The sequence below is a fragment of the Sphaeramia orbicularis genome, chromosome 11 (assembly GCF_902148855.1).
Source record: "Sphaeramia orbicularis chromosome 11, fSphaOr1.1, whole genome shotgun sequence".
Lineage (NCBI taxonomy): Eukaryota > Metazoa > Chordata > Actinopteri > Kurtiformes > Apogonidae > Sphaeramia > Sphaeramia orbicularis.
This window is the reverse complement of record NC_043967.1, coordinates 12,058,140-12,076,847: the sequence shown is the minus strand read 5'-3', so window position 1 is coordinate 12,076,847 and position 18,708 is coordinate 12,058,140. Positions and strand designations below refer to the sequence as shown.

Sequence of the window (18,708 nt, the reverse complement as noted above, 5' to 3'; positions counted from 1 at the left end):
TGCCCATATGAGTAATCAGGAAAGCAAACGTCGGAAAGTGTGTGATTTGCTGAATGCACTCGTCACACCAAAGGAGATTTCAAAAATAGTTGGAGTGTCCATAAAGACTGTTTATAATGGAAAGAAGAGAATGACTATGAGCAAAACTATTACGAGAAAGTCTGGAAGATACTATTAAAGAAGAATGGGAGAAGTTGTCACCCCAATATTTGAGGAACACTTGCGCAAGTTTCAGGAAGCGTGTGAAGGCAGTTATTGAGAAAGAAGGAGGACACATAGAATAAAAACATTTTCTATTATGTACATTTTCTTGTGGCAAATAAATTCTCATGACTTTCAATAAACTAATTGGTCATACACTGTCTTTCAATCCCTGCCTCAAAATATTGTAAATTTTGCTTCCCCACCCTGTATTCATGGGTTTTGTTGTTTTAGTTTCATATCAGCCAACACAGTGGGCACGTATGCATCATCACAATACACTGCAATTCATACCATCACTGTAACTTTGCTGTTCTAGATAAACCTGATCTGCTGTAATATGTTTTAGTGTAAATCAATTACTAATTGTTATGATACTGTAATTAACAGTTTTCTGACACAAAAACTTTTTTTTGTTTTTGCATATCCTCCTGAGACCCAGCAATGCATTGTGTCCTCCATAGGGGACAAAAGTTTGGCAGTTTAACTAAAATGCTGTCCATTGCAAAGGACATTCCATTAAAAAAAATCAATCAATCAATCAATAAAAATAATTTAAAAAATGTATCTGAAAAAACTGTTGCATTATGCAGTTTCCAATCAAGACAATTTTTTAGTGTAAAAAAGCTAAAATTGTCAATTTCCTGGGTCTCAGAGGATATTATCTCCATGAAATGAGTAATAACTAGTATTTGAGTAGGATAAAATGTGAGAAAACATCAGATTAAAAATGTTTTTTATTTTATAGTTTTTACACAGTATATCACTTTCTGATGATGAGTTTTAAATACATGTTTCTTTGCTTCAAAATTAAGCGCATGGTGTCCAGCTGAGTGGACATTTTTGTGACTCCACAAAAAATAGGTTCATAAAAAAAAAATTAAATTGCATTGTTAATCATACCTAACACTATTATCCATACCTTTTCAGAAACTTTTGCCCATATGAGTAATCAGGAAAGCAAACGTCAAAGAGTGTGTGATTTGCAGAATGCACTCGTCACACCAAAGGAGATTTCAAAAATAGTTGGAGTGTCCATAAAGACTGTTTATAATGGAAAGAAGAGAATGACTATGAGCAAAACTATTACGAGAAAGTCTGGAAGTGGAGGAAGCAACAAAAAAAACGTACCAAAGCTTTATTAAAGCTCTCAAATCCAAAATCCTAAAGGATCCAACCAAATCCATGAGAAAAATGGCAATTGAGCTTGAGGTAGACAACAAGACCGTTAGAAATGCAGTAAAATATGATTTGAAGTTAAAATCTTACACAAGAACACCAAAACACTTGTTGACAACAGCAACAAATCCAACTTTAGCAATTTTTGGGAATCATGTTTATGGCCGCCTTCTAGCCCAGATCTAAACCCTCTGGATTATGCTATTTTAGAACATGCTACCAATAGAACATCACAGCAATGTCGAATTTCTTAAAGATACTATTAAAGAAGAATGGGAGAAGTTGTCACCCGAATATTTGAGGAACACTTGCGCAAGTTTCAGGAAGCGTGTGAAGGCAGTTATTGAGAAAGAAGGAGGACACATAGAATAAAAACATTTTCTATTATGTACATTTTCTTGTGGCAAATAAATTCTCATGACTTTCAATAAACTAATTGGTCATACACTGTCTTTCAATCCCTGCCTCAAAATATTGTAAATTTTGCTTCCCCACCCTGTATATTTACATAAACAGAAGACAAAATGAATGTCTTTAGCCTCATATTCAGCCCAGTTCGACTTCCAGTAGGCCGGACCAGTAAAATAATAGCATAATAGCCTATAAATAATGACAACTCCAAATTTTTTAGTGCAAAACATTTTATAGTAACATTAAATGATGAAACTATTTCTATCCAAAACCAGAAAGATGTGAATAACTGAAAAAAACTGAAATTTCTGAAGAAAAGTAAGTACAATTTGATCAATATTCTGCCTCAACTTATTATTTCTACATGTGCATTACAGATTAGATCTACCAAGACACAAAACAGGCAGAATATTGTTAAAATTGCACTTATATTCAGACATTTCAGGTTGTTCATATTTGTTCAGGTTATTGACATTTCATTGTTAAAGGATATCACAATTTAATGTTATTTGCAATAAATCAAAGAGAAAAAATGGGTGTTGCCATTTTTTTCAAAGGCATAATGTCATGTTATTTTTCTCACATTAAACCAAGAAGAAAATTTGGAGTCCTTATTTTTAGATTATGCTGGTTTTTTTTAGTTTGATGCTCTTGACTGTTAATGTCTTCAGGGTACTTTTTGCATTTTGCACTTTGTAAATTCATCTTGCGGGCCGGTTTAGAACCTTTGGCGGGCCGGTTTTGGCCCCCGGGCCGCATGTTTGACACCTGTGATCTCGCCTATTCCTTTTTTGGTTTTTATGTTTATTATGATTGATGTAAAACCAAAAATAAATCCTTTCATTCATTCATTCATTCATAGTGGAAGGGTACCGAATAGGCCATAATAAGGACTGTGATGTAGATTTCCATGTAAAGTCTGTGTGTAAATGTTCACCTAACACACACTCATATTCACAGGTTCACAGACCAGTCACACATGTCAAGGTCTAAAAGGCTGATGTCGATGGTAAATGGTTCAGTTGCATTTGCATTTCTGCCAAAATAGGCCTTTATGTGGATCCAGACTGTGAGAACATGATGATATGTTGTGTGTTCTCTCCTCTCACCATTAGCAGTCCCTTGTAGGCATAGACGATGCCCAGCCAAATGGTCATGTGGGTGTTCTCACAGTGCTCCAAGAAGGGACGGATGGCGATGTCTCGGCCGTGGGGGTCCGCCTGTTGACACAAACACGCATAGAGGAAGAGAGATGAGTAAACCAAGCAAAACAACCAAAGCACTGAGATGTTTTCAGTGTCAGCAACAGAACATGAGGCTTTTCTCGGTGGTCCACAGCTCCTTCTACACTCAAAGTCAATGAAAACTTTGACACCATATTTTTCGACATAATTTTTATTTTGAAACCCTAAACTGGAATTTTTTTTTCCTGTGAATCATTTGTTTAGGATATTGGCATACAGAAAGAAAAATCTAAAGTTTCAAGAATAATTTCAAAACAAAAAATAGGACCAATGGCCCTGTAGCTTACCGGCCAAATTAAAAGCTTTGGGAAATGTATCCAGATGCCATTTATTATTATCCAGTTCTGTGTATTTATTCTATTACAGAAATAGCCCATGTTTTGGTCATATTCCAGTCAGATCTGTAAAAATTCAAATTCCAACTTGATATCATTGATACTGATTCAATCCACTTCCTCTCTGTTATAATGGGAACATTTTTCAAAGTCGCACCAAATCCAGAATCAGATCCGAATCCAAATAATTTCAATCCCTTGTGTTGACATCATCATACAGAAGCTGTATACCAAGTTTGAAGTCAATCAGAACTGGAGTTTTGGAGAAGAAGATGATTGAAATTTCTTCCCCATAAGAGCCCATGTTAAATTTTCCGTAAGTTCCCGGATCTAGAAGAAGATCCTGATCAGCATGTGGACATTATGTTTTGGTCATCTCCCCATCAGGGCTGGACTGTAGAAATTTACACTGGATATCATTTATATTTACTGAGTTATTGCATCCATCCACTTCCTATCTCTTATAATGGGGAAATTTTTCAAGGTCGCACCAAATCCAGAATCAGATCCGGATCCAAATAATTTCACTAACATTTGTCGACATCATCATACAGAAGCTGTATACCAAGTTTGAAGTCAATCGGAATTGTAGTTTCGGAGAAGAAGACGATTGAAATTTTTTTTCGCTCAATTGCTCAATGATGAGAGATAGGAAAATTGTAGATGTTGTGACCTTGCTGTGACCTTGAACTTTGGCCTACTTGGCCCAAAATCTAATGGGGTGGTCCCAGGGCCTAGGCCTATCTGTGGGTACAATTTGGTCAAGATGGGTGGAATAGTTTTCCTGTAAAGTTGCTAATAAACAAACAAACAAACATGCACGCACGCAAACACACAAAGCAAAGTGATCACAATACCTCCTGGTGGACGTAATAAATAAAAAATTGATCAAAAAAAAAAAAAAAAAGAGTACATCCAAACGTGTCAAATCAGGCTGTTCTCTATCATGACCACTTGCTACTCAAAAATCAACTGAAGTTAAATGAATCCAGGCTTAGGACGCTAACGTGCACAACTAATGCCACTTCTTCACTCATGTGGTTTACACCTCCTCCTGTCTGTCTTGTTTCTTTGACGCTGTATCATTCCATCCCACTCCCATTCGTCTGCTGCAATTACTGCTTTCTTTTCATTTCCACTTGTCTGTCACTTTTACTGCAGTCCATGGTGACACGGGTCAACTGGCACCTGAGATGGATATTAATATGCTTAAACACACCACCTCCTCCACCTCTCCCTCTCCCTCTCTCACTATGTGTTAAGCAGAGCTTTAAAAAGCCATTAATAAGAGCATTAGTTTGGCCTGCATGGATTCATCTGAGGCCACACCAATATATCAACTGTGAGACACCTGGGGCAAGGCTGGGCGGAATGCCACACTCACTATGTGCACTGTGTGTGTGTGTGTGTGTGTGTGTGTGTGTTTCTTAAGGCTTATTTACAGCACCACATGTCTAATGGCTATGTGTACTGTATGTGCACAGAGGCATTAACGCTAAAGTGCCAGATTTGATGAAATCCGATTCATAAACTCCTTCCTTCAGGGCAAAAACAGAGATAAGACAAGGTGGTGAAGAGAGGAGAAAATACTGAGATGTGAGTGTTGTTTCTTTCCTCATACATACTGTACAAGACAGTCTGCTTTATTTTACGTGCCTCATGTGAGAGCTCTGTGCCACTGACAGATACACATCCACTCATATGCATCCCTCTAGGTACACTGTAAAAAATGGCTGTAGAATTAACACCACAAAATTTTAAAATTGCAACATAAAAAAACTGTAAGTGACAATACAGTGTAAAGTTGTTTATTTGAAAAGATTTTTGTGTTAATTATTAAATCAAATATAGCTGTATTTTTACAGGAAGAGTATGTGAACAAAACCAGATTTGTATGTAGACATTATGTATTTCAGTAACACTTTATAATGAGTACACACTATGAAGCATTAGTTAAGCATTAACAAATACTGCAATCATCATTTATAAAGCAAATTTCTGACATGAATACTCATTAATATATGGTTTATAAGCACAGTTATAATGGTTTTACTCATCATTAATAAGCTCATCTACAATGTGCTTAATCCAATGTTAAATCTACGTGTTTAAAATGTTAAATCTACGTGTTTAAAATGTTAAATCTACATGTTTAAAATGTTAAATCTACATGTTTAAACTGTTAAATCTACGTGTTTAAACTGTTAAATCTACGTGTTTAAAATGTTAAATCTACATGTTTAAACTGTTAAATCTACATGTTTAAAATGTTAAATCTACATGTTTAAAATGTTAAATCTACATGTTTAAAATGTTAAATCTACATGTTTAAATGTTAATATACGTTTTAAACTGTTAAATCTACGTGTTTAAAATGTTAAATCTACATGTTTAAACTGTTAAATCTACATGTTTAAACTGTTAAATCTACATGTTTAAACTGTTAAATCTACATGTTTAAACTGTTAAATCTACATGTTTAAACTGTTAAATCTACATGTTTAAATGTTAAATCCACATGTATAAAATGTTAAATCTACGTGTTTAAACTGTTAAACCTACATGTTTAAAATGTTAAATCTACATGTTTAAACTGTTAAATCTACATGTTTAAACTGTTAAATCTACATGTTTAAAATGTTAAATCTACATGTTTAAAATGTTAAATCTACATGGTTAAACTGTTAAATCTACATGTTTAAAATGTTAAATCTACATGTTTAAACTGTTAAATCTACATGTTTAAACTGTTAAATCTACGTGTTTAAACTGTTAAATCTACATGTTTAAAATGTTAAATCTACATGGTTAAACTGTTAAATCTACATGTTTAAAATGTTAAATCTACATGTTTAAACTGTTAAATCTACATGTTTAAAATGTTAAATCTACATGTTTAAAATGTTAAATCTACATGGTTAAACTGTTAAATCTACATGTTTAAAATGTTAAATCTACATGTTTAAACTGTTAAATCTACATGTTTAAACTGTTAAATCTACGTGTTTAAACTGTTAAATCTACATGTTTAAACTGTTAAATCTACGTGTTTAAAATGTTAAATCTACATGTTTAAAATGTTAAATCTACATGGTTAAACTGTTAAATCTACATGTTTAAAATGTTAAATCTACATGTTTAAAATGTTAAATCTACATGGTTAAACTGTTAAATCTACATGGTTAAACTGTTAAATCTACATGTTTAAAATGTTAAATCTACATGTTTAAAATGTTAAATCTACATGTTTAAAATGTTAAATCTACATGGTTAAACTGTTAAATCTACATGTTTAAAATGTTAAATCTACATGTTTAAACTGTTAAATCTACATGTTTAAACTGTTAAATCTACATGTTTAAAATGTTAAATCTACATGTTTAAACTGTTAAATCTACATGTTTAAAATGTTAAATCTACATGTTTAAAATGTTAAATCTACATGTTTAAAATGTTAAATCTACATGGTTAAACTGTTAAATCTACATGTTTAAAATGTTAAATCTACATGTTTAAACTGTTAAATCTACATGTTTAAAATGTTAAATCTACATGGTTAAACTGTTAAATCTACATGTTTAAAATGTTAAATCTACATGGTTAAACTGTTAAATCTACATGTTTAAAATGTTAAATCTACTTGTTGCTCTGTAAATATGTTTACAGTTGGATGTGTTTTTTACAGCATTGTTCTGGAAACCACTGCTGCCATTTTTTCTCCCCGTAAGAACAACAGGATTTTTTTTTTTTTTTTTTTTTTTACAGTGTACTGCTACTACTGAACCATCTATTCCACTAGTCATTTGACCTCCATATTCTCCATTCTGCTCACATTAATGGAAATTGCAGCAATTTGTGCCTTTCTGTACGACCTTGATGGATTTCTATCACCAGTTCTCCATAGGATGATCACTTAAAATGGGAAATTGCTGCTTAAAGAGCTACACTCATTCACCCACTGAAATGGGCTCGTACTGTGTAATTTCTAAAAATCCTCTGAATTGCAGTACAGCTGTCTATCTTTAATTTCCATAGCAAGTCAATGGCAATCTCGTATAAGTCCAGAAACATACACAGGGCACTACATATAATTTACTGTTCACTTCTACTTCCTAAAAAGTCCTATTGTGTGGGAGTGTGGGGCTGGACGTATAAAACAACTGTAAATACTATAGTCCTCCTACAAAAACCAGCCATACGTATTATTAATAAGGCCGGTTACTATGAACATACTAATGAATTGTTTATGAAATCCCATATTATGAAATTTAATGATTTGGTTTACTATAAAATAATGCAAATAATGTATAAAGCCAAATTAAAGTGACTCCCTGTTTGTGTACAAAGGTTTTTCTCAACATATGAGTCTAAATATGATTTGCGAGATGTTTGTAAATTTGTTGAAAAAACTAAAAAAGAGACTAAAAGCAGATGTATATGTGTTGCTGGAGTTAAACTATGGTATGAGGATAGCATGGATTTAAGAATGTGTAGCCCATTTCTGATATTTAAAAAAATGATACGTAAAGCAATTTTTGAAGGATAAAATTGTTAAGATCTAATAAGTAACAAGTAAATCATTTATTTATGATTCTACATTAAATTACCATTAATTTGGTTGGTTAAGTTTTCTATTTTTCTGGTTTAGTTCCACTTTTTGTTGTGTTTTTTTGCTTGTTTCTTTGGTTGTATGCATTGTTGTTTTTTTAATTCTTTTTCTTATATTGAATGCTGGGTAACTGAATTTGTTCTGCAGGACAAGCATTAACCCCCGTCCACCAAGGCCCTTACTAAGCACCAAGTGTGCCATTTTGGCACTCTTGTGGAATAATGTCAAAAAAAATTTTCATACAGTTTGTTTTTAATTTTTTACACTTTTTTCTATTTCATCAACTTGAGCCGTAAATAAAAATACCAAATACTCAATAACTGTCACATTTTTTAACCATTTAAATGCCGTGTTTGTAATGTAAACAAACCATTTTTTTAAATGCAAAAAACACAAAAAAATATTTTTTTCAATATATTACATAAAAAGTGGATCACATATTATTTGACTTTTGCGTATTGGCATATGTCAATGATTAACTCCAACATTGGTTAATTTACATGATTATTTTTGGCGCTAGGTCAAGTGTTCAAAAATATTAGCATCCGTCATCAAGTGTGCGTAAAATGCACACCTATAAATCAAACTATTAAATATTATATATTGATTTATTTCTCTGCTCTAATTTGATTTTATTTTTGTAAATCAAGGTCAGCCCTAATCATATATATCAAATAATCATTAATTTTAGATTTTTTTTTAACCTTTTAAATGATCTCTTTTCATCATGATGTCACTACATTTTTTGATGCAAAAAACACAAAATGTTTTTTTTTTTTTTCAAAATACTACATAAAAATTGGATTAAATATTATTAGATTTTTGCAGCCTGGCATATGTCAATGATTAACTCCAACATTAACAATGTTAATAAATTAATTTAGACCCTCACCTCTCAAATGAAGCTCAGATATCAGTAAAAGCAGGATTTATGCTTTAATGGTTTTCGGATCAAAAACAATGGTTATAATGGAAGAAATAGTGCATTTTAGGCACACATGGGAGACAGATGCTAGTCTGGTAATTTTGTTTTGTTTACAATGTGCAAATTTTAGTTGGTGGCCAGAATTTTAAAGATCATGCACAAATGAACAACTTTTGAATTCTAGCCTTATTAAAATTGTGAAAAATACTATGAAGTCTTTTAACACGAAGTGCAAAGTGTGCCTAAAAGGCGCACCTGGATACCGGAGGGTAAATAGAAGCATTCTGCTTCTGCCTGGGCCTTTTCAGTCATTAACCTGTTGGTAATGTTTGGAGTGTTGACACTGGTTGGATTATTATGTGATGACTGAATAAAGAATTTCATCATTTCATCATATTTTCCTTCCATATCTCTGCCTTCAAAATTCAACTTTGCAGTTTTCCTCATTCGGCTTGCACTCTCTTTTTCAATATTCAATTCCGCAAAGGATTACGTCTGCAGTTCTATATCACACACCGTTTGCGAAAAGACGCAGCGGCAGAGCAACAGCACTGAACTCAGATGTAGAGCCAACTTTTCCAACATTCGCAGAAGCTGTTCAAAACCTCAGATGTCTTAAAACAGAAATGCATTAAAGAACGAGGATCGCTAGGGCGGCAGTGAGTTCACACATTTTGTCAGAGCGCTCCTGTAACCTCTTGTGAGAGTTCTGGTGGCAGCCGTGTGTGGCTCATGTCAATCTGCGAATATTCTGGGACCTGACTATAAGATTCTTGTTAACGTTAGACAGATGACTGGTGGAAGAGGGTTTCTGCCTTAAATGTGATCAAGGAGGTGGAAAACACAGGAAAGTGGGGCAGGAGATGACGCACAGGCAGGCTATTTTTGACAAGAAACCACAATTAGTTGACACAGTACAGAGAAGGGATGGGAAAACTCAAACATGACATTTTTAATGGAAACATTCTCATGCAAAACATTTTTTCAGCCTAATTAATGTGTTAGGATTTCTAGGCTTTTGCAAACAGCAGATTCATTTCCAGACACAGGGAGTAACCAAGATGGTGGGATTGCACTCGTCTCTGTAGATCGACAAGAGACACGCCTTTGTTGGTGGTTAAGAGTGATGTCTAACATGCCACTCATGTAGCTATGAACTCACTCAGGATCTGGTGCACTGTAAAAAAAAAAAATCCTGTTGTTTTTATGGAAAAAAACTGGCAGCTGTGGTTTCCAGAACAATACTGTAAAAAACACATCCAACTGTAAACATATTTATGGAGTAACATGTAGATTTAACATTTTAAACATGTAGATTTAACATTTTAAACATGTAGATTTAACTGGTAAATGGACTGCACTTATTTAGCACATTTTCTCCACCTTCATGGTGTCCAAAGCACTGTCCAAATCCACCAGGTCTAACTGGGACCAGTTTAAGGTTCAGTGTCTTCCATGGACACTTGGACATATGGACAGTTGGAGCCAGGATTCGAACCACCAACCCTTTGGTTATTGGACGAGCCGCTCTACCAACTCTACCAACCCATTCATTTACAAATGTAAAATGTTACATTGTTAAATGTTTACTTGTTTTTTTTTTAACAACTTATATATATATATACATATATATATATATATATGTATATATATGTATATATATATATATGTATATATATATATATATATATATATATATATGTGTGTGTGTGTGTGTGTGTGTGTGTGTGTGCGTGTAAAAAGCAAATAGGCCGTTATTTCAACATTATGGTCTTGCAATTTAAACGGCACCACATTGTATTTCAATTTACAGTTCTATTTTATAATTTTATAAATTTTTTTTAAATTTTCAAAAAACAATGGAAACACATAATTTTTATATACAAATCTGGTTTTGTTCACATACCCTTCCTGTAAAAACTACAGCTATATTTGATTCAATCGTTAACATAAAAATCTTTTCAAATGAACAACTTTGCATTGTATTGTCACTTACAGTTTTTTTATGTTGCAATTTTACAACTTTTTGGCGTTAATTCTACAGTCATTTTTACAGTGTGAGTGTGAAAGGTTTAACAAATGATTCACCTCATGTCCATATGACAAGGTTGAAACTTTGAGTATTATTGTGACATTATTGTGAAAAAACTATTGTGGAATAAATATATACCTTTCATGCAGTGTCTTGTGTTGAACTTATTGGAAAAATTGTGTAGTTTCAGAATATAACATCAAAAAATGTGGACCACTTGTCCTTGTGTGACTTTTTGCATGATGTTTGCTGAAAAGTGGGCAAAAATGACCCTTTTTCTGTGACAAATAATTTGAAAACCCATATTAATCCTGTTGCTGCTTGCAAAATTTCATTGAACTTGCTTACTTTTAACTAAGGTTATAATCATTAAGAAAAATGAACGAAATGACGAAAACTAAAACTGAAAAAACATTTTCATTAACTGAAATAATTAAAACTCAAATTAAAAGAAAAAAATGATAACTAACTGAAACTGTTTTGTGTGTTTACAAAACTAACTAAAACGTATGAAAATTATGGATAAAATTCCCTTCGTTTTCGTCTTTGTCCGTGTTGATATAGGATAGAACATGTGAACATTTGGTCTCAGATCAGCGGTATAACAGAGGTATAGAAGTCAGGAGGCCAACGGTGAAAGTACGGAAAGTGTCAGTTTCGTTTTCACGTAAGTGACGTTGTGTATGGATCACACCCCCACCTACATTACCCCCTCCAACCTGTGATAGGGAATGTATCCATCCTACTGTACATATGTTTGTGTCTGTGCTCAGTCAGAACTTCCCTAACCCCACCCCCAAATAAAGTGTCCAGGGTAACCTCACTTATTTCTTTGAATAGGATGGAAGATAAAATACATGAAAAAACTGAAACTAATACTAAAACTAAACTAAAATAAACTAAAACTAAGCATTCAGAAAAAAACGACAGCTAATAAAAACTAGTAAACCTGCTCTAAAAACTAATTAAAACTAACTGAATTAGAGAATTATTTTTGTCAAGGTCCACCCTAATCATACATATCAAATGGAAGAAATAGTGCGTTTTAGGCACACTTGGGAGACAGATGCTAGTCTTGTAATTTTCTTTTGTTTACAATGTGCACATTTTAGTTGGTGGCCAGAATTTTAAAGATCATGCAAAAATGAACAACTTTTGAATTCTAACCTTATTTAAATTGTGAAAAATAATACGAACTTTTTTAACTAAAAGTGCAAAGTGTGCCTAAAAGGCGTACCCAGATACCGGAGGGTTAATACAGTACATTATTTAAAGTGTGTGTTAATTACATATTCTCCGTTTGCATTCAATACATTTGCAATGGGGTCAGAGCTGGTCGGGTCTTTTCTACTTCCAGCTTTACTGAATCATCTGCATCTGTGTCATTTATGTATATTTATGTTTTTGGCTCAGCAAGCTCTTATTCGAAGAACAATGCCCCAAATGTCACACTCCTTGCAAATCATTTGTTCATTCAATATTCAGAGAGACATATTCTGCATCAGTGCTCTTTGCATAGTCCCAGCTCCGAGCAAACTTGTGTCACTAACAACAAAATGATAAGACAAAATGAGATATAATGCTTATTAGGCTCGGGTCTCTATCGCACCAGAGCAGACAGGAGCTCTCGTCTTTTGGAGGGAAGCTGTCTGGGGAGTTGCCAGGCAACAGGGCTGTAGGCGGCAGGCGGCCCCAAAGCGGCGGTGAAGGCAGTAAAAGTGCCGCTTCACTGTCATTTTTCACAGCATTAGCCCTCTAACGGGATCACTCTGGGAGGGCGAGAGCGGGCTCCGTACTGGCAGATTGTCTATGGAAAGATACGGGGAGGCGAGGCGATGAATGGAGTGATGGAAGAAAAAGGGAGGGGAAAAAGGAGGGTGGGGTGGAAAGAAGCATGGAAGGAAACATGGAAGTTGAATTGAATGGAATAATAAAGCAACAGCAGGATAGACGAGGGAGAAGAAGAATCGATGAAAAAAAGTCTCTATCCTGTTCCTGCAAAAAAAAATATATGAAGACAGATCTAGTGGAGGAAGTTAGAGACTAATAGATGAGTGGAGAGAGAGAGAGAGAGCGAGTACAAGTGACAAGATGGGTAAAAGGTATGGAAACTAATGTGGAACTGTGTTGTGTTGGAACAGTCGTCTGTACCATGAAGGTTCACTAGTGGAGTGAAACAACCCACTAGTGTCTAACTGGCACCAAAGTAGAGGTGGGAAATGATAAGAATTTAACGTTCCAGTATTGATATTTGAATTTTAATTAATTTTAATTTTATTTTAATTTATTTGCACAAAATAAAAACAGCAATGGAAAAAACAACAACATTCAAACAAGTAACAAAATTGTGCAGGAGAGGTTAGAAGCCAAAAAGAAGGCTTATATGAATACCTCCCCCGAAATGAACAATACACAAAAAAAAAAAGAATTAAAAAATACAATATAACTGAAATAATAAACAAAAGTAAAAACAATAAAAATGTAATCCACATTACAAATCATCAAATACAAATCAAGTGATACACAGCTTTACATTTTTTCATGAATTAAAGTCCCTGTCAGATGCTTTTTAAACAATGATAAAGTAGATGTTGATTGAAGTTCAGGTCTTATTATTATTATTCCACAGATTTGGTCCAAGATATTTCAGCGAATACTGACAGACTGAAGTTCGGCGGTACGGAAGATAAAATTTGCTTGAAAATCGTGTCGGAAAATTGTGAATAACAGAAGAAAACATAAAGAAATTGTGAAAAACTTTAGGAAGAATATGAGTTAAGTGAACATATTTGTACATGAAGACACAGGTCTGGTAAACGTTCACATCAAAAACTGAGAGAAGATTGAATTTTTTGAAAAGAGGAGCAGATGAGTCGAGTCTCTTAGAAAAGCTGGTCATTCTTAAAAATTTCTTTTGAATTAAGAGAACCTTATGTAGATACATGGGACAGGTTGCCGCCCAAACAGTATTGCAATAAATAATGTAAGGATAAATTAAGCAATAATAAAAAGTCAAGAAACAAGAATGATTTATTAATGAACAAACTCTGTTCAAAATGCCAAATGACTTCATGATTTTTTTTTACAGACAAGATTAATATGAGATTTCCAATTCAATTTTTCATCTACAATAACACCCAAAAATTTAACGTAAGATACCTGGGTTATTTCAAAGTTATCAATGAAAATTTTGTTGTTTTCCTTGTTATACTTCTTTATTTTTGTTACAAAATATGATAGAATTAGATTTTTGGGTATTGAGAGAGACTTTATTCATCTGAAACCATCTAGAAATAGACAATATTTTCTTCATTTGCTTCTCTAATCAGTGTATTGAAATTTATAAATATCACTTATTGATTAGATTCCTTATCACTTCTCATTGGATTACAGAATAAATTATAATACAAATGGTTTTGTTTGCATTAGCTCTTTAAAGTGTACCTGTACTGGTCATGCTGACGACATTAACTGTGCTTTATGTGGGGGTGCTGATAAGGGGGGGGGGGGTGTTGAGCTGCATTATGTAATAAATTCCCATTATGTAATAAAAGTTCAAATGTAATAAGAATGTCAAATCATCTTGTAATAAAGCCGCATTATGTAATTAACTGACGCATTTTGTAATAAACTACCTCAATGCATTATGTAGTAAATTTTTTCACATTACGTAGTAAGTTATTACAATTTGAGAAGTTTATTACAAAATGCACTTGAAACATTTTTATTTAAAAAAATGTAATAACATGGTTCATTATGTAATAACAATCCAAATTAATATAATTTCAGAGCAATTTAGAAGAAATTAGTCAGTTTTCTTAATCAAAAAGGTTTTTTTAGTGCATATTAAATCTCCATGAAGTTAGTTATAACTAGTATTAGAGTATGATAAAATGTGAGAAAACATCAAATTAGCAGAATGAAAAATGTTATTTCATAGTTTTCACAGTTTATCACTTTCTGATGATGGATTTTAAATACATGTTTCTTTGCTTCAAAAATTAAACACATGCTGTCCAGCTGAGCGGACATTTTTGTACTTCCAGGAAAAATAGATTCATAAAAAAAAATTCAGTTTCATTGTTTTTTTTTTGGTTTTTTTTTCATGCCTGAAGAGGAATAAAAACACTCAGGAAAAAAAATCTTGACTAAGGTTCTCATAATTCATGCATGAAAGGGTTAAAAAAAAAAAAAAAGGAGAGAAAGACGAGAGAGATAAGCGCCAGGAGAAACAGAAGGGGTGTCGAGCCGCATTATGTAATAAATTCCCATTATGTAATAAAAGTTCAAATGTAATAAGAATGTCACATCATCTTGTAATAAAGCCGCATTATGGAATAAACTGACGCATTTTGTAATAAACTACGTCAACGCATTATGTAGTAAATTTTTTTCACATTATGTAGTAAGTTATTACAATTTGAGAAATTTATTACAAAATGTACTTGAAACATTTTTATTTTCACGAAAACGTAATGTGCTAAATTAATCTTTAAACTGTGTGGTTAAAGTTCTGATTCCATTACCTGTAGCTCCTGTGACTAATTTCTTCTAAATTGCTCTGAAATTATATTAATTTGGATTGTTATTACATAATGAACCATGTTATTAAATTTTTTATTTTTTTTTTAAATGTGTCAAGTGCATTTTTTAATAAATTTCTCAAACTGTCATAACTTACTACATAATGTGAAAAAAAATATTATATAATGCGTTGACGTAGTTTATTACAAAATGCGTCAGTTTATTACATAATGCGGCTTTATTACAAGATGACGTGACATTCTTATTACATTTTGAACTTTTATTCCATAATGGGAATTTATTACATAATGCGGCTCAACAGGGTGGGGTGGGGGTTGGGGTAAAACATGACAAATTCACAGTGTTGGGAACAAGGTTATAATAGTTTTGGATTTTTCATTATAGTTTAGTTTTATTTATTTAAGACCTTTTTTCTCTAATTCAGTTAGTTTTAATTAGTTTTAGAGCAGGTTTGCTAGTTTTTATTAGTTTTCTTTTTTTTTTTTCTAAATGCTTAGTTTTACTTTAGTTTTAGTATTAATTTTAGTTTTGTCATATTTTTTTATCTTCTTCGCTGTCGTATTCAAATAAATCCCAGACAGGACTCTGCTTTCTCCCAACTTCAGTCTCCATGTTTCCAGGTAGAGAGGGGACCAGAAGACGACTGGACGAGAAGTGACGGACCGTCAAGTGTCGTATGGTGCCGCTAGCTAAAATTGCTAGAGCAAAATAAATCAATTTCATCTTAATCCGACATTGACAAAGACGAAAACGAAGGGAATTTTATCCATAATTTTTATACGTTTTAGTTAGTTTTGTAAGCACGCACTTGTAAACCCGGATAAATAGAGTTCACTCAAAAAATTTGAGGCAAGTGATTGCACTTAAATGATTTGAGTAATGATCGACTAATCAATTGGTTTAAGTAGGTTCAACTTTAACCCTTTCATGCACACAGGTCACTACAGTGGACAGCTATTCTACAGCTGTTCTCTTGTATATTCACGGATTTTGTTGTTCTTTTCATTGTTGTTGTTGTTGTTTTACACATATCTTTATTAAAGTTTTAAGACACTACATATCTTTTCTGGCATGAATTGGTACCATTATGTAGATCCCTCCTGAGCATAAAGCCCTAGAATCACAAGCCCTCCCCATAGTTTTCACACAATTTATCAGTAAATACATATTTCTGTGTCAAAAATTAAATGTGTGGTGTCCAGCTGAGTGGACATTTTTACAACTTCATGAAAAAAAGGTTCATAAGATTTTTTTTTTTTTCATTATTATTTTTTAATGTATTTTTTGATTTAAAAAAAAAAAAAAATTATTGTTATATTTTAAAATTATTATTTATTTTTCAGAAGAAAATTTTTAATCACATTGCTTTTTTTCATGCCTAAAGAGGAATAAAAACACTCAGGAAAAAATTTTGATTAAGGTTCTCATAATTCGTGCATGAAAGGGTTAATGCTAAAAGAATTGAACTTAAACTATTAAGTAGAAAACACTAAAAGACAAGTTATTTGTATTTTAAATCTGTTGTAAAATCAACCCCACTATCCAACCATTCAACTCAGCATTTTAGTTTCCACCGACTAATTTTCTCAATTGCAGCCAGATTAATTTATCATTGATTTAACAACTTTTTTTTTCAATAATCAAACTCAAAATCCTATTCCTGACTAAAATAGTTATGAAATTATTCAAATTAATATTGTGTAGCATGAATAGCAGTTAGCTCAATGTCATTTGCCAGTACAGGAAGTGCTTTAATTCGACAACATACTAAGAATTCAATTGTACATAAACAGTCTTAGATGAACAGTAAATCCATTGTTCTTCCTCTGGCTCTGACTCATGGTGCAGCTCTACAAAAATACAAAAACAAACACAAAAAGGCCAATAAACACTGCCATACACGCATTAAATCCAAATGAACACTAACACCACAACCCTGCTGAACCCCTGCACATAAAAATAACACATTTTCAACAACATGCACAATACCCACAATGCAATGCGAAGATAAAAAGGTGCGGTCATGACTAAAACTTATTTAATTCCATTCAACTTCAACTTTTTCGTACTTTCAACTATGTCTACAAATTAGTAGAATATACTTAACATTTTATAGTAACATCATTAAACTTAAATCATTTAAGTGCATTGTAATTAAAGCATTTTAGTAAATACAAATTCCGGGCTTACAGTGCAGGACAGTTTCAGTTAGTTATCGTTTTTTTCTTTAATTATAGTTTTTATTTATTTCAGTTAAAGAAAATGTTTTTCCAACAATATAAAGGTGCTTCCTTTTCTGTCAGCAACAAAACCCAAAGCACCAACATGATCAAGTATCTCTAGAACCCTGTAGTTCTACCGGTGGACGGACGTTTCGGACTTGGATGTTTCGGACTGCACTTTTTGCAGAGTAGGACTTTTCGGATGCATGCCACTACACTCAGTGATCGACCTCGTACAAATAACATCTCAGAGGGGTGGAACAATAAATTCCAATCCCTGGTTGGACATGCACACCCAACAGTTTGGAAACTAATTGAGTGTTTACAGGCAGAATGTGCACGTGTCACTGAAGAAAAGAACAAAGAAGGCCAACCAGGAACTTCAATCAAGGCTGCAGCATCTCTGTGAGGATAGAGCTTCTGGCACTAAATCCATTCCAGAACTCCTTCGGGGTGTCAGTCACAACTTGAGAGGAGGAAGGCCCAATGTGTAAAATGCTCAATTTGTATAATTTTGAATTTGAGTGTATTATATACATTTGTAATGTGTGATCATGTGTAAAATTCTTATGGACTCTTTCAAATAATGTGAGGTTATAGACTTGCAATGTAATTTGTATAATTTTGATACTTTAATTTGAGTATATTGTATACATTTTTAATATGTGATCGAGTGAATAATAAAATTATATGCAAATAAACATAAATTTATGGTGTTTGTTTTTGAAAATATGATTTGTCCGAAAAGTCCTACTCTGCAAAAAGTGCAGTCCGAAACATCCTAGTCCGGAACGTCCTACATTCAGTTCTACCAGAGCAGACCCACATCAAAAACACCTGCCACCGACGAAATGGAAAACCAAAGAAAAGCGTTTTTAAAAAGGACTTTAAGAAGCAGAGTTTTTGCACTAATGCTATAACAGTATAAACAGAGCAATGATGTTTTGCCCCCACATTTAACTACCTTATTTTTCCTCGCTGCTTCTAGCATGAAAATTACAGAGT

General features: G+C 33.1%; 1 protein-coding gene across 1 annotated transcript in view; it reads right to left on the bottom strand.

The window, feature by feature from the left end:
• The window catches only part of gabbr2 (gamma-aminobutyric acid (GABA) B receptor, 2), a 526,760-nt gene that overhangs the window by 54,508 nt on the left and 453,544 nt on the right, over positions 1–18,708 (bottom strand). Inside the window, 1 exon segment of the mRNA XM_030147570.1 lies at positions 2,901–3,011. Coding sequence (XP_030003430.1) covers positions 2,901–3,011 — 111 coding nt within the window.